Below are 26,722 nucleotides of genomic sequence, written 5' to 3'. Positions count from 1 at the left end.
CCATAGACAGGGCTAACAACTGTCCATAGACAGGGCTAACAACTGTCCATAGACAGGGCTAACAACTGTCCATAGACAGGGCTAACAACTGTCCATAGACAGGGCTAACAACTGTCCATAGACAGGGCTAACAACTGTCCGTAGACAGGGCTAACAACTGTCCGTAGACAGGGCTAACAACTGTCCGTAGACAGGGCTAACAACTGTCCGTAGACAGGGCTAACAACTGTCCGTAGACAGGGCTAACAACTGTCCGTAGACAGGGCTAACAACTGTCCGTAGACAGGGCTAACAACTGTCCATAGACAGGGCTAACAACTGTCCATAGACAGGGCTAACAACTGTCCATAGACAGGGCTAACAACTGTCCATAGACAGAGCTAACAACTGTCCATAGACAGGGCTAACAACTGTCCATAGACAGGGCTAACAACTGTCCATAGACAGGGCTAACAACTGTCCATAGACAGGGCTAACAACTGTCCGTAGACAGGGCTAACAACTGTCCATAGACAGGGCTAACAACTGTCCGTAGACAGGGCTAACAACTGTCCGTAGACAGGGCTAACAACTGTCCGTAGACAGGGCTAACAACTGTCCGTAGACAGGGCTAACAACTGTCCATAGACAGGGCTAACAACTGTCCATAGACAGGGCTAACAACTGTCCATAGACAGGGCTAACAACTGTCCGTAGACAGGGCTAACAACTGTCCGTAGACAGGGCTAACAACTGTCCGTAGACAGGGCTAACAACTGTCCATAGACAGGGCTAACAACTGTCCGTAGACAGGGCTAACAACTGTCCGTAGACAGGGCTAACAACTGTCCATAGACAGGGCTAACAACTGTCCGTAGACAGGGCTAACAACTGTCCATAGACAGGGCTAACAACTGTCCATAGACAGGGCTAACAAACTGTCCATAGACAGGGCTAACAACTGTCCATAGACAGGGCTAACAACTGTCCGTAGACAGGGCTAACAACTGTCCGTAGACAGGGCTAACAACTGTCCGTAGACAGGGCTAACAACTGTCCATAGACAGAGCTAAAAACTGTCCATAGACAGGGCTAACAACTGTCCATAGACAGGGCTAACAACTGTCCATAGACAGAGCTAACAACTGTCCATAGACAGAGCTAACAACTGTCCATAGACAGAGCTAACAACTGTCCATAGACAGGGCTAACAACTGTCCATAGACAGGGCTAACAACTGTCCATAGACAGGGTTAACAACTGTCCATAGACAGAGCTAACAACTGTCCATAGACAGAGCTAACAACTGTCCGTAGACAGGGCTAACAACTGTCCGTAGACAGGGCTAACAACTGTCCATAGACAGGGCTAACAACTGTCCATAGACAGGGCTAACAACTGTCCATAGACAGGGCTAACAACTGTCCATAGACAGGGCTAACAACTGTCCGTAGACAGGGCTAACAACTGTCCGTAGACAGGGCTAACAACTGTCCGTAGACAGGGCTAACAACTGTCCGTAGACAGGGCTAACAACTGTCCATAGACAAGTTGTGTTTGGAAACAAGTGAGTGAGTCACAAAGAGGGATAGGCTCCTCTGGGATATCTCTACTGCTTTGAGTGAGGCCTGGCCAGGCTTCAAAGGGCACAATGTAGTGTTAGAAGGTGCGGTCAAATAGAAACAAATCACATTTTATTGGTCACATACAAATAATTACCTGATTTTATTTTGGGTGTAGCGAAATGCTTGTGTTCCTAGCTCCAACAGTGCAGTAGTATAACAATTCACAACAATACACACAAAAATATATATTGTTAAATGTTATCTGGGTGAGGGTGTGGTCAGTAATGTCACGAGTAGATGTATGTGTTGTCACATACTCAGGGAGATCACACCGTCTAACTGAGGTGACGGGATCTGTACTGACAGGCTGCCAGGTGTGGTTGTTTGTTTGGGTGTTTGAATAGTCCTCATAAGTAGCTATCTAAGTTATAGGGTACAATGTAAGGAACACATTGCATTTGTCTAATAAGCTCTCATTCAGACTTCATGGAGGGAAAAAAATGGTCCCATTTATTTTTCCATGGGGTGCTAAACCCTAATGTAAGGTCTCTCTCTCTCTCTCTCTCTCTCTCTCTCTCTCTCTCTCTCACACACACACACAAGCGCATCCACGTACGCATGCACACACACACACACAATCTGTTGCTGCAGTGGGGTGGAGAGCTGCTCTTGGGCATCTCCAGAATCCCCAATTATCGCAGGATCCAGCAGCAATTTAAGTGGTAATTGTGTGCGTAATGAGAGGGACTGGCTCGCAGCCGGGCGGTGCGTCCGCGCCCCTATCACCGCGCCGGCTGAACCAGCCTCCCGGAGCGCCGGCCGCTAATTAAATAAGTGCATGCGCCGCGGCGTTCTCATCTGATTTACACGATGGAGATTAATCCTCGGATAAATATGTTTGACTGATACCGGGATATTTTGCTATTTCAATGGCTGACGCGCAGCTTTCTCTCTGTTCCATAGTCTGTTTCATACTCTGTCTCTGCTGTCTTTTTTTGTGTTGTTCACTGTCTTGAAACCTGGTGTACTTTGCATCACCTTACTATAGATGTGCAATGTGAGAGAACACAACACACTGGGCACACACTGGTTCAATCAACGTTATTTCCACATCGTTTCAATTAAATTATGTTGAACCAACGTGGAATAGATGTTGAATTGACGTCTGTGCCCATGGGTTTAGGCCACGGAAGCTTCAATAGGAAAATAGCTCTTGAGCCAGGCATTTTTATTCTCAGAATCCGATGAACTAATCTGTCATTTGTGTTTACTGATATTTGATATTTACTGTGAAAAGATTATTCGATATTCACTGTAGGTCGTATAACGCAGACGGACTATGTCTACAGGTCAGTAGAGTGAAACACAATTACCAAAATACAGCTTTAGCCTCCGAATAGGTTCAGCCTATGCAGGTAAAACCAATGGAGTATATCAGAGGTTACTATACCGAATCAAATGATACTTTACTGACTTTATTGTCCGAGTCGGAATATTTGTTGCAGTATTATGTAGGCCTACTCGTTTTAAAATATAATTATTTATATATATGGTATATATTTGTATGTCTTAAATGTTGGCCTGCTGTGCACAATCGTTTCTTTCTGATGTAGACTATATAGAGCTATAGTAGCTATAGTAGGCCTAGTTGATTGTGTGGTGTATAGGAAGTAGAATACATGATCAAATCGACTTGCTGTAGCCTAATTGAGTGCCAATATGTTTTATATAAATAGCTGGTCACCTGCATCCGCTCACAGAATATGGCTTGTACAATTATTTTGGACAATTTCAACTTGTCAACACATTTGACTAAAAGCTACTAAAATGATAACCCTATTAAGGCTACAAGTCTCAAAATGCATTATAGATGTATCATATGATGTGTTTTTGCATAATGCATTATACCATGTGTGCCTTTTGCTGATGTGAAACATAGCTTGTGAAATAAATTCCTAATAGGTAAAATACCCGGGCTCCCGAGTGGAGCAGCTGTCTAAGGCACTACAGTCCCTGGTTCAAATCCAGGCTGTTTCACACCCGGCCGTGATTTGGAGTCCCATAGGGAGTCGTCCAGGATTGGCCAGGGAAGAACGTCAATGTGTTCTTAATTGACTTGCCTAGTTCAATAAAGGTAAAATAATTGGCCTAGACCTGTTCCATAACAGACATGGCGTTTGCTCTATCGATATTTCGTCTGTCAAATGGGCTATATTCAATTTTTTATTTCTCCACTTAAACCGTTTTAATCGGCAGCACATTTCTTATTTTATCGGAAGTTTACCTGCGTCATTTGGCTATTTCGTATGCAACGTGTCCCTGGGATGCTTTTCTATGCCCCAGGAGCCGCAGGTGGGTTTCGCATTAACAACTGGACACCCGGAACCAAAGACATGAGATATGTCAATCCAGGATGTGTGTGTGTGTGTGTGTGTGTGTGTGTGTGTGTGTGTGTGTGTGTGTGTGTGTGTGTGTGTGTGTGTGTGTGTGTGTGTGTGTGTGTGTGTGTGTGTGTGTGTGTGTGTGTGTGTGTGTGTGTGTGCGCGCGTGCGTGTTTGAGAGAGAGAGAGAGCATGAATGGATATGACAAAAAAATTATGTGTTCAGAATAATTTGCTGCTATTTTTTCTCAATTGCGACTATCTTGATTATAAGCAAAAATATACAAATCGACGTTCCTGTTTTCAATTTAAGTAATTGCATTCATCTTATTTAATTTTTTTTTCAGGCAAGTCGTTAAGAACAAATTCTTATTTTTAATGACGGCCTGGGTTAACTGCCTGTTCAGGGGCAGAACGACAGATTTGTACCTTGTCAGCTCAGGGGTTTGAAATCCCAATCTTCCGGTTACTAGTCCAACGCTCTAACCACTAGGCTACCCTGCCGCCCCAGGTAGCTGTAGGACAACCATAACAGTCATAGTCCATTATTGCTTGCAATACTGAACATGTGGACTGCTGTTAACAGCAGAAGTCCCGAGCGGTAGCCTGTTTCAAGACCAAGACATCGATTGCATAGTAACATTTTAAAAACTATCACGTTTCGCAATAAATAAACACACGGATGCTTTGTGATCCAAATGAAACTAATCACTGCGGTGACGGTCAGGTTTTGTATTAAAAGCCGACATCACAGATATAGAGTCCCAAATTAACGAAATAATATACATAAATCTGAATTTATTAACCAATAATATGATTACTGTAGGCTACACTGTAAAACTACAACAACATTGACATGTTGCCAATATAGGGAGCATGTAACAAAACGTCTTAAATGTGATTTTAGGTCTGAAACATAAATAACCTATAGGCCTATTGAAATATAACTTTTGAACGAATAATAAAAACGTTCATTTATACCCATATGATTTAATTCAAGTGAACTAATACTCTTAAATGTGTGTAATAGGCTAAGTAATAACTTCAGATAAAACATGCGATCAAAGAAAACCAAATCCCCCAAAAAATACAACAGTAAATGTTAGTGGTAGCCAAAGCAATTGTAAAAAATATCGCGTGTTATTGGCGTGTAATTGATGGGCATAGCACACCTTGATACAACAAAAAAACGCAATATGCGGGGAAATGAGAGAAATTGATTTATTCGAGTAATTATAACCAGATCTCGAACGAAGCAGGCAGTCCACAAAAAAAAGACTGTAGGCCTGCCTATATGTGCATTGGTGCGGTTCAGAGCGGCTCGTGGTTGATTTAGCTATGTAAAACTGACTACGTGTAGCCTATCATTCCCCCCTGGACAGCCCATTAAGTTTAGCTGTGTGGTGAGCGCATATGCTACAGCTATCGCAAGACAAAACAGTGACGTCCGTCCACAGTTTCCTCCAGGTTGAGCTCTCTCTGGGTCAGAAGTGAACGTTTCACACAAATCCCACTTTCACTACGGTCTCGTGTGTGTTTCTTTCAAGAATGCCCAATGAGAAAGTCGGCCTCGATGTCTTGCTACCCAATAAGAACGCCAGTGGAAGTGGGCTGGTCCTGAGCAGCTCGAGAGCGAGATTGAGATAGTTTGGAGACGAGGTCTGGACATGAATTCCACTCCTCTAGCGTCCCTAATTTAGAGAAGTGTATGCAGTGAGGGGTCTGTGCGCCTTTCCACGTGGAATTCCGATAGGAGCTGGGACTGAACTAACTGGCTCGAGTGGTGAACTCGGTTCAGGACAGGTGGAATCCCCTGCGGGCATAGCGAGCGTAGTGAAGGTTATGAGATCTTTTCATTCTCTGAGGTAAGTAGAAAACATCGAAGAAATGTAGGCTATATATTTCCACATGCTATAGGCTTGGTCATTATAGTAGTATTCTCATTCGTTTGTTTATGGTTTATTATTATATATTTGTTTTCGATTATTGTTATTATTAGGCTATTATTATTACGATTATTATTATTTGTTGTTGTTGTTATTATTAAAATATACACTGTAAAAAGTAGGCTAATTGGTTCCGTTAAAAAAAAACGTTTTGTGGGAACCGGTTGCCTAGAAACATTCGAGTAACTCAACTCAAATTATGTCAGTGCTTAAAGTAATAAAGTGACATCAGCACCCATATGGTTATCTTTTTAAGTTGTAAATACTTCGCTGTTTTGTGTTTTATGATCTGTTTGACACTAAATGTAATTATGTATTCTGAAGAATAACAATTGAAGTTACTTGAACATGAATATTTGTTGTAGTGAACAGAAAAATGTAGGATCCCTTTTACTTCAATTATTAACGTTCCTTACAGTTTTTTGTTATTGTGTAAGTAGTAAGTATTCTGATTAGTCATTTTCAGTGGTCGTGTCTTAAGGTTCAACATTATTTTATGTATTTGACGATTTGTAATTTTAACCCACCTTAATTAAGCAGACATTGTTGAGCACGGTGCTCACTCCTCTATAAGTAGAGGTAGAACTGTAAACACGACAGAATGCTGCATTAGCCTCTGTCATTATGAGTGGTGCACAACCTGACCTTGTTGATGGTGGGAAAGGCTTGTCTCATTATTGAACATCAATTTTCCTGACTGTTTGATATCCATTCATCATGATCAATTACACTTCATAGCACAACAAACTGCTTAATACAATTTTAGAAATATACGTGTCTTTCTTCAAACATGCATAGAACATTGTGTAAAAGTATCATGAAGTCTAAAAACGGTGAATTACCCACAATCCTCTAAAAACAGAGCCACATGGCACTATTACCTATTCATAACTTAATCCTACGACATCAACACAACACATATAAATCAAGTGTCTGACTACTACTTTATTATGTTAAGTAAAGACGTAAAACATTATAGAATCAAGTAAGAACAACTATTTAATACATGTTAGATATACTTTAAAATATTAAGTAATCTAACTTGTAAAAACTCAATATTTTTAAATTAGCAGAACACAAATAAATAAAGTTATATTTACTCAATAATCACATTTGTGTTAACAGTACTCAAAACCTTATTCAGTGATACGAGATCTTATTGCCCTCTGAGTTAGTACCACTTTTATGATTTGAGTTCTACTGATCATTGGAGATGTTTGAGTAGCCACTTCTCAATTTATGTAATGAGTTAGTCAATTACTTTTTACAGTGTATGAGCAAACAACCACATTAAAGACATAATAAAGCCACATTGTCACATGCATAACGCATAATTAAATCCATATGTTAATTTGACTATGATAGCCTAAACGTTTTGGGTTGAAAAAGCATTTTTACTTGTCGATTAACAAGATATTGGTAGGCCTATAATGATATTATGGCGTGTGTTACGCCCTTTGTTTTTCAGGGCATGGAGGAATTCCAGTCTTGGCAGTTTACACCGTGGACAGGCCTCTTCCCATTCTAAGTGAGAATTAATGGCGTGTGCGTTCAAGAAATTCTCAATTTACACAAGACTAACACGGGATATCAAATTATCCATTCGGCGCTTGTTTCGGTGAAGGAATTCGGGAATTTTCTGAAGTGCATTGGATTCAGTTTGTAACTGAGAAGTGTCGCATGTTTTAGTTGAGAAATAAAAGCCAAAACCATGACAAATAAACAAAACGGAAATCTGTAATCGTTTTTTGATGGACCGATATGTGAGTAAAGGAATGATATAGCCTAACATTTAACAAAAGGAGGGAGAGAGAGAACACACAATGAAGGAGAAATCAAAAACTGCCGCAAGGACTAGACGGGAAAAGGAGAACAGCGAATTTTATGAACTGGCCAAAATGTTGCCTTTACCCTCGGCTATTACGTCGCAGCTGGACAAAGCGTCTATAATACGACTGACAACAAGTTATCTGAAGATGAGAATTGTCTTTCCTCAGGGTATGTATATTTTCAGATTCAACAATTCACACTTCTTTTATATGCAATTTGCCATTCATAGGCTAGGCTATAGGCCTATATGTATATGTTTTTATCTTTATAGCATATCTCTTGTCTGGATTCTTAGTTTTGTTTTTATTTATTCACCTACATTGGCATACTGATTACGGTATTATAATTGTATGGCCTAATTTGTTTATTATGCATAGGCATATGCACATTAACGTAGCGTTATAGCCTGTTACATCTGATAATAACGTTCTGTAATGATAATACTATAAATCTATTTTGATGACACCTGGTAGCTGCTGCCTTAATTGACTGATGCAGTCATTCCTGATGTTGTTATCTTATTAGCCTGTCCCATGTCTTTTGAGCTATAGTTATTGCTACAATACCGCTACAGAATAGGCTAGTGTGTAATTTCATACTTGCGTGCGTGTGCCGTGTACGGGCGCGTGCGAATGATAATCGTGCATCCCTGTCTCGGCGCGCACACGTTTACGCCATTTTGGGGGTCAGAGAATCGAAAATCGTAGGTAAGGAAGGCCATTAGCCACAATCTTCCCCCGGTTTCAACAGGCTGCTTTGCTGCGTGACAGAGAACAAGCTGCACCAATTACATAAAACGCACAGCGTGCCACTGGCCGACCTCAGGCGCGAAACAGAGCCCTGTGATTGAGTGGGAGTAATTGATCCACTCAAGCCGCTTTTGCTTTTTCCGGATAAAGAATGGAATATATGAACTCCGGAAAATTGCTGAAGATATAGGGTGTGGTAACGAATAGCATATAGGCTACACATGTGGACCTATTGGCTATTTAGGCCTGCACTGCAGGTTTGATCTTTACCATAAAGTTTCTCACTTTGGGGTTTAGGTAAAACCATGACAAATGCAAGGAATTACAGTTTTTCAATAAGCAGGCCTATAGTTTAGGCCTATTGCGTCAGCCATATCATGATGTGACAGCTGTTATGACAGTGTTATGGCAGATCACCTAAACTGAATGGACACTTCACGTAGACAATCACAGGTGCACGTTGCAAGAAATCACAAGGTAGGCTACTTAGACGTGATGATAAACAGTAGCAGATATGACTGATTACTTGAAAAAAACTATGCCAGCAGTTTAAAACTAATTCAGGATCGGTGGGTCCCATGCGGGATGGTTGAGCTAACGTATGCTAATGCGATTAGCATGAGGTTGTAGGTAACAAGAACATTTCCCAGGACATAGACATATCTGATATTGGCAGAAAGCTTAAATTCTCATTAATCTAACTGCACTGTCCAATTTACAGTACAGTGAAATAATACCATAAGTATAATAATACCAATAAATAATACCAATAACCAAAAGTTATTAAATAAACAAATTAGGCACATTTGGGCAGTCTTGATTCAACCTTTTTAACAGAAATGCAATGGTTCATTGGATCAGTCTAAAACTTTGCACATACCCTGCTGCCATCTAGTGTCCAAAATCTAAATTGCAACTGGGCTGGAATAATACATTATGACCTTTCTCTTACATTTCAAAGATGATGGTGCAGCAACAAAAGAAAATCTTTAAAACTATCGTTTTTTTTCTTTGTGTTATCTTTTAACAGATCTAATGTGTTATATTCTCCTACATTCATTTCACATTTCCACAAACTTCAAAGTGTTTCCTTTCAAATGGTACCAAGAATATGCATATCCTTGCTTCAGCGACTGATGTCATTTTAGAGGTTTTAACTTGTGAATAGCACTTTTTATAATGCTAGTACATTTTTATGACATATAGCCGAGGCTACTGATACAAAAACCGACGCCCTAATTTGGAATGGTTTCTCTGGGCTATTGGAAACAATATGAACGTTTGTGTTTGCATTAACCTATCAGCCAATATGTTTCATAAATCACTGAATCTTGCTCATTAGAATAATAATTAATAGGTTTTATTTTGATTGTGCCCAAGTAGGTCTAATTGTGCACATCATAATCAATTATTGTTCATATTGTCTATATCAGACACATGCCATTGAAATGGACAAATTTAGCCAATAGCCTATTTTATCATCATTTGTTACTATATTTGATGACCATTAAGAAAATATATTTTTTATTGCGGTATGATTGACGTTATCAATTGCTTGTAGCAAACGTAAGCCTATATGAAATGTAGATAAAATAGCAGCAAGAAAATGTATTTCGCATTATGATTTACATCAATAGGCGATACGCATTTTAAAAAGGCCCGTATTGAAATTGAAATGTTTTGGAATTGACACTAGGCGTCTGTTATTTTTTTATTTTTTATTTAACCTTTATTTAACCAGGTAGGCCAGTTGAAAACAAGTTCTCATTTACAACTGCGAATTATGAAGAGAAAAAAATACAATATGCCCAAATAAAAAAGTCTAACATTAATCTAAAACAAAATAAAGGAACGAAAACGGTTGTCCGCTCAAACTAATAGTCAATGGTCAACAAAGGCAATGGCCTATTTGTGTATACCTACTTGCAGCCACTGTTGGGCTAATGTGTTAACCATTTGTAATGGGTTAGGCTATTGTAACTGGAAAAACCGTCCAAGTACAGCTTGTCTGAAACCTCGTAAGCTTCTGAAAAATACCCTAGAGCAGAGACGAGAGATGTTAAGTTTCTCTGTCACATCGCCTATATTTGTTTGGGGCACTTGACGTCAGTTAGACAGTACTTCAAACGCCGGGTGCATCTATTCTTTGCCTATTATATTATAAGACACGTAGCCTGACGATTCACATTGAATCCGGCTTCGCTTCTTGAATACATCAGACAAATTAGTTTAAGCTGCACTCATTGTGACCTCTGTGGTAGGTGAGTTGAAGTGTGAGCAAAGCACAGCTCGAGCCATGATTGCAGCAGCTAGTTGAACATGGCGCGCGTCTCTCAGAAAAGACAGCCAGGCCTACACAACACCATGTAATATCTTATATAATCCTATATAGATTTATGTGAAAACATAAGCATACAATATTAATATTACATGTAAATGCTTTAACAGTTTCAAAAGTTGATAACATGGAATTAATCACAATCGATTTACCATTGATGCATGTGTTTGCCGTCATTGTGCATTTTCGAATATGTGTCCACGCAGCATGCCTACTTTCGATGGTTCAAGTATGGAAGTGAAATGAACCATAAATTACCAAAGTCTAAAAACAGAAGTTCTTTCAAAAAGTATTGTAATTGCGAAAATATCAAATTCGTATTGTGTAATATGTAAAGGAAATACATATAACAGGTTATACTCTCCTCGTTCATTAGGCTACTATGCATGTCTGCGCCAAGCTCTATGGAAACCAATGGAAACCAAACCAGGTTACTTTGCTTGCAGAATGTAAAATCATTCCTCACAGCAGCTGGGCTCATTTGACTACTAAACAAATAAGGAGATGAACCGTTCAAGAAGCTATTTCAAATGTTGACCAAATAATTTGTGTATTTTTTGTTGAGCTGTGTAAACGCGAATTAATCGTTTGGACAATATTGAAATGTGAAATGGTGATGGATTATTCGAGTTTTTACTCAGACCCTGATTGATTTTGTAGGCTATGATTAGCATTTTATTTCTATAGCCAAGAAGAGCCGCTTCGAGTTATGTTGGTTCCCTCGAGGTTGTCATGTTCAATGGATTCACAGTTTTGATATTAGGCTATTTGCGCAATTTCGATCGATTTTTGCCGCATTTTCTTCATCGTACTTTTAAACAAATAGCTATGTATTATTAATCATATGATTAATATATCAAGCATACTGCCACAATAAAAGTCATAATACAGATGCATTGTCACATGCGTTATGTGTATTATTGCACGACTGTGGTTGACCTAAGGGAAAAGTAGCCTAGCTGATAGGCTTTGTTGGCGGCAGGTAGCCATAATGGTTAAGAGTGTTGGGCCAGTAACAGTAAAGGTCGTTGGTTTGAATCTCCGAGCGGACTAGGTGAAACATGTGCCGTTGAGCAAGGCACTTAACCCTAATTGCTCCTGTAAATCGCTCTGGATAAGAGCTAAATGACTCAAATGTAAATGTTGGCGTTGTGCTTTATTTCAGGTTTGGGTGAGGCTTGGGGTCACACGAGTCGAACGAGATCTTTGGACAATGTAGGACGTGAGTTGGGATCCCACCTTCTCCAGGTAATTTGGAAAGTTTAGCCTATTCATTTATTGGCAAAATCACTGCAAAATATAATTATTTAAACGGCCTACTGATAATGAAAAAAATACTTCTTAAGATGTAGACATGTTACATTTGAGTTGATTTGATAGGTAAGACCCCACATACTGCAGGTAATTTAGAAAGCTTAGGCTACTAATATAATTTTATAAAATCATAGACAATTATGTACAATATTATATATTATACTAAAAATGAAAATAATAATTCTGAAGCTTTATAGGCCTACCTAGCGATCTTATGTTACATTTCATATTTGAAATAACATGCGGTGAGTGCTTTTGGATTAATACTGCAGTTGATCTGTGCATGAATTCAATCATTTTTTTCTACAGACCCTGGATGGCTTCATCTTTGTTGTGGCACCGGATGGAAAGATCATGTACATCTCCGAGACTGCATCAGTCCATTTGGGACTCTCTCAGGTCTGCACCTGGCCGTATTCATCATAACTTATTTAGTGGTTTGTTTTTTCAAGTTTTAGGGAGTGGAGTCTTAGGCTAGTATTTTTGCCTAGTATTTTTGACTATACCATTTGCACTAAGAGCGCGTGATATGTTTAAAACGTTATTCGTGTTAGATATTATGGAATCATGTTTGAATTGTTTGAGTGATTAATAACATTGAATTACCTACGTAATTCTTCATTCTTAACAGGTAGAGCTGACCGGAAACAGTATTTACGAATATGTCCACCCCGCAGACCACGACGAAATGACTGCAGTCTTGACACCACATCAGCCGTACCACTCGCATTTCGTTCAAGGTAGGCTAGGCCTATATGAATACAGTAGGCCCAATTCGGAGAGAATGAAACCACATATCGAAGTCATTTTTGTACGTTGGATAAATAGATTACTATATTTTCTGTCTTCTCTTCCCAGAATACGAGATGGAGCGCTCTTTCTTCTTGAGGATGAAATGCGTGCTGGCGAAGAGGAACGCTGGCCTCACCAGCGGTGGATATAAGGTAGACAATTAATATATGGAAGTAGGCCTATATATTATTGTCTGGAAAATGATATCGACGTTGCATAAAATGCTATTGATTTAATAGACGATTGACGCCAAATTGATTTGCGCGTTATTACGCGTAACGCTAGGCCTATGGATAGGTTATGGAAATGTTTAAATATTTTCAGTACTAAAAGCATCGAACACACCGACAGTGAAATTGCATTTTGGTACACCAGAACTATGTTCATCTCCAACGAAACGCGGCGTTTGCCTTGCAGCATTGCGTTGCAGAGGCAGTTGCAGTGCGTTGGGTATGGTGCATGCTTTGGATGTATCGAACGTATGCGTAAAACTGTATGCGTAGACGACTTGACAGATATGGTAGCAAAAGGTGAATGTAGAACTTTAGTTTTATTTCGCGTAAATCACTGTTCGTGTGTTCGAAGCGAAAGCATAAGCGCATGCAATTAAAAAGACAGCGGACCTTTTTTAAATCAAAAATGTTAAGAGTCGCAAGGGTTGTCTAATTTCCCTCTCAACCACACCAGGTAATTCACTGCAGCGGTTACCTGAAGATCCGTCAGTACAGCCTGGACATGTCGCCTTTCGACGGCTGCTACCAGAACGTGGGCCTTGTGGCGGTGGGACACTCTTTGCCTCCCAGCGCTGTGACGGAGATTAAGCTGCACAGCAACATGTTCATGTTCAGAGCCAGCCTCGACATGAAACTAATCTTCCTTGACTCGAGGTAGGCCTACAGCAAAACATACACAACAAACATGGGATTAAGCCTATGATAGATATGGAGGAGAATAATTTAAAACATAGGCGTACAGCAGGTGTTTTGATGAGCCAGCCATTGCATAAAAGGGCCCAAGTTTTTTTTAAATGTTGTATTTTTTTTCCCAGCTAGTTCTCTGACAGTTGTTAAATTAGTATTAAGTCCACAACTTAATGGTATAAAAACAGTATCAAATTCACTAACATGAAATGCCACAATATATTACATTATGATTGGTTTTACAATGTCTTATTGAACCTAAAAACTGAAATGTTTTATTGTCTTAAAATGGAGTGCAGGACCACAACCAACTGTGGTCCAATTTAGCAAATGTTCTGTTCCTTAGCATGAAAACAAGTTTGGATCAAATAGAACTCTAAGCATATATTGATAAATGGAGGGAGAACAGTGTATATATTGATACATGGAGGGAGAACACTGTATATATTGATACATGGAGGGAGAACACTGTATATATTGATACATGGAGGGAGAACACTGTATATATTGATACATGGAGGGAGAACACTGTATATATTGATACATGGAGGGAGAACAGTGTATATATTGATACATGGAGGGAGAACAGTGTATATATTGATACATGAAGGGAGAACACTGTATATATTGATACATGGAGGGAGAACAGTGGATATATTGATACATGGAGGGAGAACACTGTATATATTGTTACATGGAGGGAGAACACTGTATATATTGATACATGGAGGGAGAACAGTGTATATATTGATACATGAAGGGAGAACACTGTATATATTGATACATGGAGGGAGAACAGTGGATATATTGATACATGGAGGGAGAACACTGTATATATTGTTACATGGAGGGAGAACAGTGGATATATTGATACATGGAGGGAGAACAGTGGATATATTGATACATGGAGGGAGAAAAGTGAGGACATTAATACATGACAGTCTCAGGAAAAATAAAGCAATGTTATTGCACTGACTTCTGCCATGACTAAAGAGAGGGAGATATTTTTTGGGTTGATGAGTCACTTTGCCCTCCCTCTCTCCCTCTCTCCCTCTCTCCCTCTCTCCCTCTCTCCCTCTCTCCCTCTCTCCCTCTCTCCCTCTCTCCCTCCCTCCCTCCCTCTCTCCCTCTCTCCCTCTCTCCCTCCCTCCCTCCCTCCCTCCCTCCCTCCCTCTCTCCCTCTCTCCCTCTCTCCCTCCCTCCCTCCCTCCCTCCCTCCCTCCCTCCCTCCCTCCCTCCCTCCCTCCCTCCCTCCCTCCCTCCCTCCCTAGGGTGGCAGAGCTGACAGGCTACGAGCCACAGGACCTCATTGAGAAGACCCTGTACCACCACGTCCATAGCTGTGACACCTTCCACCTACGATGTGCCCACCACTTGTGTAAGTTATTTACAGTAGGTTTGGCCCTGCCTCGTTATACTCTACCTTTTACTTTACTGTACTCTAGGCTACTTCACTGTACTTTAGTAGTCAAACACATTTCTGAAATACATCAATTTTATCACAAAGACTTCAATGAGTGAACAAAGGATAAAACTACAAAATACACAAGATAGTAAATGTGATAAAACACAGAATGTCTTGGAGCTAGACATTGACCTCTACACACACACCAGAACGATCGTTGGTAACCAAGTGTCTCAGACTAGAATAGCCGATGTCTCCTGTAAATGTACAGATGGTTCTTCATGTTGAATTGGCTGAAACATCCACCGCTCGTTGGCACACAGCATGTGGTCATTATAACCCACCGCCCAACAGTAATCAATGGAACACCCCTACCGAACTCGTCCTTCATTGTTATTGTGTGTGCTACTTTAGAATGACCCATTATAGGTCAAAACAATCTAAACTAAGATGTCTCTCTCCTCTCCTCTCCTCTCCTCTCCTCTCCTCTCCTCTCCTCTCCTCTCCTCTCCTCTCCTCTCCTCTCCTCTCCTCTCCTCTCCTCTCCTCTCCTCTCCTCTCCTCTCCTCTCCTCTCCTCTCCTCTCCTCTCCTCTCCTCTCTTATCTTCTCATCTCCTATCTTCTCTTCTCCTCTCCTCTCCTTTGATCCTCACAGTGCTGGTGAAGGGCCAGGTGACCACTAAGTATTACCGTTTCCTAGCCAAACAGGGGGGCTGGGTGTGGGTGCAGAGCTACGCCACCATCGTCCACAACAGCCGCTCTTCCAGACCCCACTGCATCGTCAGCGTCAACTACGTCCTGACGTGAGACTCATTCAATTCAATTCAATTCTCTTTCTGAACTGCATCCTTGACGTGAGACTCATTCAGTTCAATTCAATTCTCTTTCTGAACTGCATCCTTGACGTGAGACTCGTTCAGTTCAATTCAATTCTCTTTCTGAACTGCATCCTTGACGTGAGACTCGTTCAGTTCAATTCAATTCTCTTTCTGAACTGCATCATAATCTGAACCTGGGGAAAAGCGACATTGAGATTCTGAACTGAATGAAAAGTGCTATATAAAGTAAATTTATTACTATTATTATTTTAAGGATGATGATTCATTATTATTATTATTATTATTATTATTATTTTTTATTCAATTCAATTCAATTTGACTATTACTATTATGATGACGGTGATGGTGATGATGATAATGACGGTGATGATGATGATAATAACGATGATGATAATGATGATGATGATTATTATTAGTATTTCAATTCAATTCAATTTGCTATAACTATTACTATGACGATGATTATTATTATAATAATAATATTAATAATAATGAATTCAATTAAATTACATTTGACTTTATGAATCCCCTAGAGGCAATTAAGATGGCATTGTCAGAGCAGAAGCAACAAACAATGACATACATTAACATAAAACAAACTCTACATACAAAACATGACCTTCTCGTGGACCAAGGTAATAGTGAAATACCAACAAACTTAGTTCATGACCCCAGCTACACTGATAGTGGGTAGGGCTGTGTGTACCTCTCACATTCACAGTTCGTTCCCTTCATGGCCTATCTGCACTACTACACCTTACTTTACACAGATATCGAACATTTGTATTTTTTCAGGCAGATGTGTGTCATCAGAGCCCAGATGCGATAAGACCTTTTGAGAACAGTAAGATAAACAATGGGGTAAAAACCTACTTTCAGAATTGACCTGGTGTCTGAGGAAAGAAAATCTATACCACAGTGAACTGGAAATCAATAGCCATCTCATGTTGGATGTTCCTTGTTAGGTTTGGTTGATCCAGACATAGCTCTTTAATCTGTGTGTGTGTGTGTGTGCGTGTGTGTGTGCGTGTGCGTGTGTGCGCGTGTGTGTGTGTGTGTGCCTGTGTGTGTGTGCCTGTGTGTGTTTGTGTGTCCCTGTGTGTGTGTGCCTGTGTGTGTGTGCCTGTGTGCGTGTGTGTGTGCGTGTGTGTGCCTGCCTGTGTGTGTGTGCCTGCCTGTGTGTGTGTGTGTGTGTCTGTGTGTGTGTGCGTGTGTGCCTGTGTGTGCCTGTGTGTGTGTGTGTACGTGTTTAGGCCGTCTGCCGGTCCACTCTTGTGTATTTACTATTGTGTATTGACCTCAACCTCCAACACACTCACAAACACGACTCAATATGGAATCAGGCTTCTCTAGTGTGTTCATGCTACATGTATAGCTTATAATCAGAAGTAAACCTGTTTTGAATGAATTCCACTCTGTGGGATACAGCACATCCCCGGTAAATTCACACCAAGTACTGTTCAAATACTGCTGAATTTTACAACACATACTAAAGAGCAACGAAACCATCCCGTCACCATAACCTAAGCATTTTAATCCATTAGCGTCCATCGTGTCTTTAATAAATCATGATTCGGAGGTGGAGAGCCACTGACATATTTCAGATGGGAGTGAGTCTGACTTTGCCCGACAGGTGGAATTCAGCTAACACAGCTGAGTTTGCACTAAAGCCTATAGCAGCGCTGATGGCTCGAGTACAAGTCACAGAGAGGACACATATAATGCAGAACAGGTCACCACTACTGTACCTGCAAGAGCCAATAACCATGTCTGTGTTCCAATTGTCACCCTGTTCTCTCTCTCTAAAAATAGTGAACTACTTTTGAGTAGGGTGCATAGGTCTCTGTTCAAAAGTAGTGCACTATATAGGGAATAGAGTGTCATTTGGGACTTACACAATGTCGCACAAAACACTGACTATCCAAATATTTCCTTTCAATCGTATGGTGTCACACACATAAAGAACGGGTCATATTTAGAAACATGTTATAGTGACTGGTTGACTGAGGTCAGAGACAGGGCACAGGGGTTTAAAATGCCACGGGCTGGTATAACGTACTGCTGATGTGGTAAGTTAAGAACAGGGTGGTGTTTGCAGAGCGTCTGACACAGGAACCGTTTCATGGCGTCTGATAGAGTTCAGGGAAAGGACAGTGGGTTAGAATGATACAGGTGGCGTATATATTATCTTATATGTACAGAATGAATAGTCAATGTTGGGAGAAATGTATTCAATCTAGGGGCCGGTGTGTGTGTGTGTTGTGTGGATGAGGTGTGCATGTGGTGTGCGTGCGGTGTGTGCGGTGTGTGTGTGTGCGTGTGTGTGGTGTGCATGCGGTGTGTGTATGGGTACACTTTGACTTCAAGAGAATGTAAACTAGAGACTAAGGAGTAGATTAACGATAAGCATGGTGTTGACGTTATGGGATTGGTTGTAATTCATGTGTGCGTGTAAGAGTGTGTGTGCGAGTGTGTGTGTTTTACCAACGTTTGTGCCATAGCATTAAATCATTAACTTTGCTTGGGTGTCTGTTGTGTTTCTCATAGTGAAAAACAGGAGTGCTAATCTCCCAATCTAGTTTATTTTACATCATATTTTCATTTCTAACAGTTATCACATTTATGCATTAATCAATACTCAAAGGAAAGTGTTAGTGAATTATGTCTCACTCACTATCAAAAGTAAATATTGTCAGACTTTGGTGTTTACATTGGAATAATTACTTGGAGTACGTCATATTTTATATTGCCATAACTTCTGTGAAATAAGATGTTTTAAATGTGCTCACTACACGTCAAGTCATACCTCTCAGTGAAAGCCTGATGAAGGTCTATTGACCGAAACATTGGTTGAAAGATTCATTCAATAGTATGTGGAGCATTCAGGATTACTAGTGTGCTGGAGATTCTTCTTTCTTCAAATGTGCTCACTACAAAATGGTGTTCTTCTGTGTGTCTGTGTGTGTAGAGATACTGAATATAAGGGAATACAGCTGTCCTTGGACCAGATGACCCCTAGCAAGCCAGCGTTCTCATACAGCAGCCCTCCGAGCACTACAGACGAGAGGAAGGGCACCAAGCCCTGTGTAACACACACCAAGGCCAAAGTCAGAGTGTCCCCCTATCCACAGCAGGTAAGACACTTGGTACCTCTGTGGTGTACTTGTTCCCTAGCACAGTAATAAGAAGAGCATCTGTTTCTCTCTCCTGTAGACCCAAACTCCCATGCTCTCTTAGTCTCACAGCCTCGTTGTGTTGTGTTGACTTGTAATCAATATAATGTGTCTTTAAGCCAAATGTCACAGAATATTTAGATGTCATAAAACCATCTTTTACTAATTTAATATATAGTTTAAACCTCAAATATTTTGTCTTTTCCTACAGTTTTCAGCCTTTCACCCAGAGCGTTCCGAGTCCGACCAGGACAGCCAATGGGGAGGTAGCCCGCTGACAGACTCCGCCTCGCCTCAGCTGCTTGACCAAGGGGAGGGAGCGGAGGGCGGGGCCTGCGCCTACAGACTCTACCCCGACTCCGGCTCCCTGTGCTATGGCCTGGCCCTCTCCGAGGAGGACTTAACGCACACCCACACCCCCGCCCACCCTCACATCCCCGCCTGCGACCGTGGTGCCCGCTGCCAAGCTGGTCGCTACTTCCTGGGCGCTGCTCCCCAGTCTGGACGGGAGGCCTGGTGGGATGCCACGCGCTCTGTACTGTCACTACCCAAGTCGTCTCTGGAGAACGGCGAGGGCTACGACCTCACTTCCTATCACAGCCTGGTCCAAGGTAAGGCGCTAGGGTGACGGCCGCCACCATCTGGAAATATGGGTTGTGTCCCAAATGACACCCTATTCCCTATGTGGTGAACTTTAGGTCCCATAAGGTCCCGGTCAAAAGTAGTGCACTATATAGGGAATAGAGTACCATTTGGAACGCAGCCATACAAATGCAACATTTCCCTGGTAGCTTGTTTACCAAATGGACCGTGGACATTATGGTCCATGCGAAGTTGTTTCTTGCCAGTATGCCGATTGTTACCATCTGTTGTGCAATAATTGCCCACTGTTGAATCCAAGTTATTTCACATTTCATGTACTCAAACTGAAAGACAACTCCCAATGGTGCTGCTGCCAAGGAATGCACTGTCTATTAGGGATTTACAAGACATGATCAGTTCTATGCATATTATCAAATGTCATTTCATGTAGATGGATAAATAAATCTGTCTGTATATTACAAAATGCAATACTTCGCTCCAGTCATATTTCAAGTTTGTATTAATAGTCACATAGCGGTCATAGGCATTGGCGTACATGGGTATTACATAAATATGCAGTAAAATCATGAACCGTGAAAATCATAGCGATATGTTCTTTTGGGTTTGGGGCTAGTATTATTACATCAATGTGGAGACTTGTGGTGCCATTTTGTGTAACAGGAAGGGGCCACTGGGACGAGGAGAGCGTGGTCAGCTCGCCTGAAGGGGGCGGCGGCTCCACCAGCGACCCGGGTGAACGTTACCGCAGCAGCACTGTCGGCGACCATTTCCAGGCGAGTCCTCAGGAGCCCAGCAAGATGGAAACACTGATCCGCGTCACGCAGCAGATGATCAAGGAGGAGGAGAGCCGCCTACAGCTGCACAAAGGGCCCCTGGACGCCCTGGGCCCAGTGGGGGGTCTCTCCAACAAGAGCCACAGACCCTGCTCCTTCACCCCCTCCTCCCTGCCCCTCCTCCAAACTGCCATGCCCGGCGTCGTGTGTCGTGGCCCGGGAGTCGCCGACGGCATCAACCTCACCCTCACCTCCGAGCGCCTCCATCACCGCAACGACGGCGGAAATGTTTTGGGTTCCCACGACAACGACGACAAAAACACGGCCAGCCCGGCCTCTCTGTCGCGCCTCAGCAGCCCCAGCTCTGACGGAATCCCCAGGTCGGGCCTGTCCGTCTCCAAAGACTACCTGCAGAGTCAGACAGATGTCTCGCCCCACCACCACCCTCCAGTGCTCTACCCTGCCCAGGAGAGGCAGCACCTGGACAGGCACGCAGCCTACACCCTGACTGGCTACTCCCTGGACCACCTGTACGACGCGGAGAGCCTGAGGAGCTACTCTGGGCTGGCAGGAGCCCAGTACGGCATGCTGCCCCACATGAGGATGCAGGCCGACCAGATACAAGGACACAAGGGCACATCGGTGATCATCACCAATGGGAGCTGACCGTACATGACTGACATAAAGACAGACCAATCCTAGCATCTCATTGAAGGAGTAAATGTGGGACTTACAAACTTACTCCTCATACATTAGGGTCTGATCCGATTTTAGTGTCAAGATATTCCCCATAAAACAGGTCTTCTCTGTCACACTTCACTGAGCCCAATAGAGTCCAATAGAGCCCAATAGAGTCCAATAGAGTCCAATAGAGTCCAATAGAGCCCAATAGAGCCCAATAGAGTCCAATAGAGCCCAATAGAGTCCAATAGAGTCCAATAGAGCCCAATAGAGTCCAATAGAGTCCAATAGAGCCCAATAGAGCCCAATAGAGCCCAATAGAGCCCAGACCCAGCAAGCAAAACAGTTGCAATAATGTCAGGCTGGCAGCTTTTGTTATTCCTTAGTCAGGTTGTATACGGATTATAAAATAACATTGTTTCAATGTCTTTTTACTGACCAGAAAAATAGATCTTTAACTGGTTGTAATCTGGTTACCTGATGAAATAGTAAACAAAATATGACATCTTTCCCATATGTCTTGATGTTATTATCATAAAAAGGCAGGTTTAACTCTAATCTGCCACCTCTACAAAAATAAAATGTTTACAAACAGAAACTGACGTCATTATGTCGTTCCATGCCAAATTTTGCCCTCTGGGTAATTTAATTCCTCCCCTTGCGTTGAACTGAGATGCTGTGGTGGAAAGGCTATTCAAGTTTTCAGTTAGTGCCCAGCTTGGTTAAAGCTAAACCCAATGTTTTAGTCCCAACATAGTGTCACTCACCAGTAACTAGGCCTATCCAAATGATCATTTCCCAAGGTAGTAGACAATGTGCAATTCCATTACATGACCTCAAACCTGATAAAGTGTTGTGTAGCTTCCTCACAAAAACTGCAATGGAGGGTAAAAGTAGTTCTTTATGAAAATACTCATGCTTTTCTATATTTAATTGTCAACATGTTGAATATTTCTTTTCTTCTCAATTAAATGTCATGTTTAATGTCAAAGTAGAACATTTGGTGGCAGGGTTGCTTTAGTTTCAATGTTGGCATTATCTGTGCATCCCATTTGCCAAATTTCCCTTTTCTTAGTAGAAGTCTTAAGGCGTGACAACAACAACGTTTATCACTTTAAACTTCTGGTGCTTCATTATGTGTTTCAAATTGAAAAAAATAATATTGTTATGTTTACTTTTCTTACCCCAAAAAATATGTAAAGTATCTCCTGTGTAATTTTATTTATGATGTAAATATGTTTAGAAATTGCTTTCTTTTTTGGACAACAGGTCGTAAGTGTATCTATTAACTGGGGATAAAAAATATTTTGATTCTAAATACAGGTGTAATCAAACCCTCTTTGATGTCTTGGTTTTATTCTGGTTTGTAATGTGTTGGGGGACTCGGTTTGATCAAACTGGGGTGGATACAAGAGGAAAAAAGAACACTGAGAACACAAGCCTTCACGACATCACAATGCCGTTGTGACTCACTTTAACTTTAAAATGTTATTGCCTTTTTTCTCTCATGTAAGACAGTTCCAGCAGTATAAGTACTTGCATATGTAAACACTTTGACCTTACCTTAGCAGTAATAGTCCTGCCATGTTTTCTAATGTAGTTAAGTTATTCAGATGTAGTCGTCCACCAGCATGCCTGTCTGGAATGAAAGGCTCCCTGACTGGCGCCTGAGAGCAAAGCTCCCATCACTCACTGTTGACATGGGCTTGTGATGGACCGCATGTGTTACCAGCCAGCCAGCACTGACGTTCCAGGAGGTCGAGCCATTACACAGCTCTGTTGTCACCTCCAGATGAAAGCATTAGAAAGAAAGTGTGTGCGTGCGTGTGCGTGTGTGTGTGCGTCCGTGCGTGTGCGTGTGCATGCGCACGTGTGTGAACTTACAGAGTAGTATGTTTTCTAATGTATCTAAAGGGAGGGGTTAGGGCTGCAGTCCACTGGCCCTTTGCCTGATGTGCCCTTGAGGCTTTCACATGCAGAGCAACCAAATACTGGGCCCATCGCCCAGAACCAACAGCCTCCATAATAACCCAACCACACCCCCAACAGCCACCCCCTCCTCCATACTTCCTTGACACAGTCAAACAGCTTATCAAATCCATCGGAGCCAAATGACTCCTGGAATCCTGGCACTTACACAGAGGGCAAAACTGGTTGCAATGATGTCAGGATCACAACCTTTGTGAGGACATTTTTTTTTGTCTTTATAGTAACTAGAAAAAGTATTCTTTATTTGGTTATCTGTTGTCGCAACCAGATAACAACCAGATAACAACCAGATAACTACCAGATAACAACCAGATAACAACCAGATAACCACCAAAATATGACATTTCTAAGCTTCTTGATGTCGTCATGAAAATATATATATTTCACTGGTTGTATACATTTATCTAATGTCACTTCAACCAGAAAACCAAATTTCAACAAGAAAAGGACATCCTGCCTGATTAGACCACATGAAACCAGAAGATTGCTTCATATCCATAAAAATGTGTCTCTTCTTGCATTCTCACACTCTCTCATTGGAGTATAGATAATAACCACAACCAAAACACTGCTAAATGAAATCATTCACAATTCATAACAAACAAAAGCATTTCTCTTAATTAAAACCCTGCAGTGTTTACATCAACTTTTAGTAGCACCAAGAGGGGTACAATTGCATGTGCTCAGCTAATGTTAGCAAGGTGGCTAATTGTGACATGTTTTGCTATTGGAAATGCTAACAGCTGCTAAATATTTAACTCCAGCTTTGAACCCAGAGACATAACTGCATGGCATGCAACGTGGTGAATATGGCCCCAGCCTTTCTGCCATTAAGTGTTCTATGGAAAACTAAGTTCAAACCACAGCAGAGACACAGTCGACTTCTACCCTTGAACTGGAGGTTGGGCTCAAGATGAGGAGAAAGGAATAACCAACACGGTCGAGGGAGGGCACAGCTCACTGACAAGCCCAGACAAACCCAACTGTCCACTTGATTGATTTCAGGTCGGGGATAAAAGCACGATCGCATATTCATATGTCAATTAAAGGGTTGCTGCAGTGTTTTCTCCATGATTGAACCTGACGTCTGGTAAAGTGGTGTACTTATCATGCATCTTTATACAGGGCCGCTTCCAGGCATAAGACACATAAGCGGTCACTTAGGGCCCCCGGCCCTAAACATTTTGATTATTATTGTTATTCTAGGAACTCAGTCGGGGTCTCAACCTACTATTGAGATTAGTACACTCTTTGAAAAAGTGTTCCAATAAGGTTATTCAGCTGTCCCCATAGGATAACCCTTTTTGGTAGCAGATAAAAGCCTTTTCTATTCCAGGTAGAACCATTTTGGGTTACGTGTAGAACCTTCTGTGGAAAGAGTTCTGCATGGAACCCAAAACGGATCTACTTGGAACCAAAAAGGTTCTACATGGAACTATCAACGGTTCTTCAAAGAGTTCTCCTATGGGGATAGCCAAAGAACCCTTTGAGTTTCTCGATAGCACCTTTTTTTCAAAGAGTGTACAATACACCAGGTGCAATATAGAAATGTGGTTGTGCATCAGCAGTTTTCCTCTTGTTATGTCAGTCACTGACAGTCACTCAATTAGCCCATGTCAGATATAAAAAATGTGATTGGTAGTTAGTCTAGCTAGGAAAACTTGTATTACAGTTTTTTCCAACTGCTTACACACATAATCTTTTCATGTCACACAATTTTTAAAACCTCTCACTCAAAGTGCTAAACTACACACCAAATATCCAAAACCATAAGCTATTTCTCAGCCTTTGACTCAGTTATCAATTGCATAAAACACTTTTTTCAAAACACTACACACAATTCTCTACCTAAAACACAAAAATCTAACAGGGAGCGACTTGCTTTCCTTTTCAAAACACAACCAATCAAAATGCTACACCTATTCACCAGGTCACACTCCTCACATGTGCAAACACTAATAGCTTAACTGATCACTAACCAATCACTGCTTTACTGTAGTATAGGCCTATAAATAGATTACCTGTTTTGAACAATGGATGCCAACAATGGACAGAGAGCAAGAGGAGGAGGAGGGAGAGGAAGAGGAAGAAGAGGAGGAGGACAAAGAAGAGAAGGAAGGAGAGCCATCTCTGGTGAGATTAGGGCAACACTTGTTGATCATGTGATCAACCACAGTTTGACCATGAGAGAGGCTGGACTGAGAGTCCAGCCCAACTTGAGTCGATTTACAGTGGCGTCCATAATTCGAACCTTCAGAAATGAGAACAGGTATGCAACTATCTAATGACTATTTTAGCATTACAGTAATGTACTGTAAAATACGTATGACTGCATAGTATTGCATAAACATTTGTAAATCTAAGCCATCCATTTACTGCACTGCATTGAATGAATGAGGTTGATGCTGTACTACATTTTTTTGTACATTGTTTACAGTTCCTATGCTGAATACTTTTGTCTGTTGCAGAGAGTATTGGAGCTGGATGCCCATGTAATTCGCCATGAATTTATTTATGTGGATGAGGTTGGCTTCAACCTCTCCAAAACCAGGCACCGCGGAAGAAATGTAATAGGACAGAGGGCCATTACCGATGTCCCTGGACAGCGTGGGGGTAATATAACTATGTGTGCTGCCATCACTCACAACGGGGTCCTCCATCACAATGCCACACTGGGTCCGTACAACACCGGCCATATGCTCAATTTTCTGGATGTAATTTACACAATGCTTGTCCCTGATCCAGATCAGGAGCCTGCTAGATTTGTGGTTTTATGGGACAATGCTAGTTTTCACCAGGCTGTTCTGGTCCAAAACTGGTTTGCCACCCATCCACAATTTGTAGTTTTGTACCTACCCCCATATTCACCTTTTCTAAATCCCAAAGAGGAATTATTCTCAGCTTGGCACTGGAAAGTGTATGATCGCCAACCCTATGCCCGCATGCCGCTTCTCCAGGCAATGGAGGACGCATGTGGGGACATAGAGGTTGCCTCTGTCCAAGGTTGGATACGCAATGCTAGGAGATACTTTCCTCGATGTTTGGCAAGAGAAAACGTATCTTGTGGCCAGACCCAGGTCGGATAAGAGATAAAGCGTAGCTTAGCACTGGTGCCTGCCTGCCCCCCCCTCCCCCTACCAATTCCTGGACTGCCCCCCCCTCCCCCCCAGACCTGTACATCCAGTTTGCTGAGTAGAGTGTTGGGGGCTAAATGACATCGCTGAAGTAATGGATCGGTAGGATAGTCAGTTTTACGAGGATATATTTGGCAGCATATATTTGGCAGCAAATAGGAAGCCGATTCTAGATATCATTTTGGATTGGAGATGCTTAATGTTTGACTGGAAGGAGAGTTTACAGTCTAACCAGACACCTAGGTATTTGTAGTTGTCCACATATTCTAGGTCAGAACCGTCCAGAGTAGTGATGCTGGACGGGTGGGAG

General features: G+C 41.7%; 1 protein-coding gene across 2 annotated transcripts; it reads left to right on the top strand.

Moving 5' to 3' along the window:
* The first annotated feature begins 7,694 nt into the window (after nucleotides 1–7,694).
* Nucleotides 7,695–21,274, top strand: LOC135505596 (single-minded homolog 1-A-like). 2 transcript variants are annotated; one of them, XM_064924661.1, is made up of 12 exons: nucleotides 7,695–7,869; nucleotides 11,954–12,036; nucleotides 12,412–12,501; nucleotides 12,734–12,842; nucleotides 12,961–13,046; nucleotides 13,582–13,781; nucleotides 15,086–15,192; nucleotides 15,876–16,023; nucleotides 19,028–19,193; nucleotides 19,444–19,843; nucleotides 20,496–20,855; nucleotides 20,934–21,274. In XM_064924661.1, exons 1-12 carry the CDS (start codon nucleotides 7,695–7,697, stop codon nucleotides 21,272–21,274), a joined length of 2,265 nt encoding a protein of 754 aa, XP_064780733.1. The 2 variants fall into 2 exon arrangements, with proteins under 2 accessions (XP_064780733.1, XP_064780732.1); XM_064924660.1 differs by having other exon boundaries at nucleotides 20,496–21,274.
* Nucleotides 21,275–26,722: the final 5,448 nt, after the last annotated feature.

The sequence above is a fragment of the Oncorhynchus masou genome, chromosome 19 (assembly GCF_036934945.1).
Source record: "Oncorhynchus masou masou isolate Uvic2021 chromosome 19, UVic_Omas_1.1, whole genome shotgun sequence".
In the NCBI taxonomy this organism is placed as follows: domain Eukaryota; kingdom Metazoa; phylum Chordata; class Actinopteri; order Salmoniformes; family Salmonidae; genus Oncorhynchus; species Oncorhynchus masou.
Note: the sequence above shows the minus strand (reverse complement) of the source record. Positions and strands in the feature narration are given on the sequence as shown.

What these genes read in the sequence shown, in the direction of transcription:
- LOC135505596 (XM_064924660.1), top strand. Translation starts at nt 7,695, where the DNA reads ATGAAGGAGAAATCAAAAACTGCCGCAAGGACTAGACGGGAAAAGGAG. An exon ending in TCACCAGCGGTGGATATAAG is followed by an intron (nt 13,047 to 13,581) that starts GTAGACAATTAA and finishes CAACCACACCAG; the next exon opens with GTAATTCACTGCAGCGGTTA. An exon ending in CTATCACAGCCTGGTCCAAG is followed by an intron (nt 19,844 to 20,495) that starts GTAAGGCGCTAG and finishes TTTGTGTAACAG; the next exon opens with GAAGGGGCCACTGGGACGAG.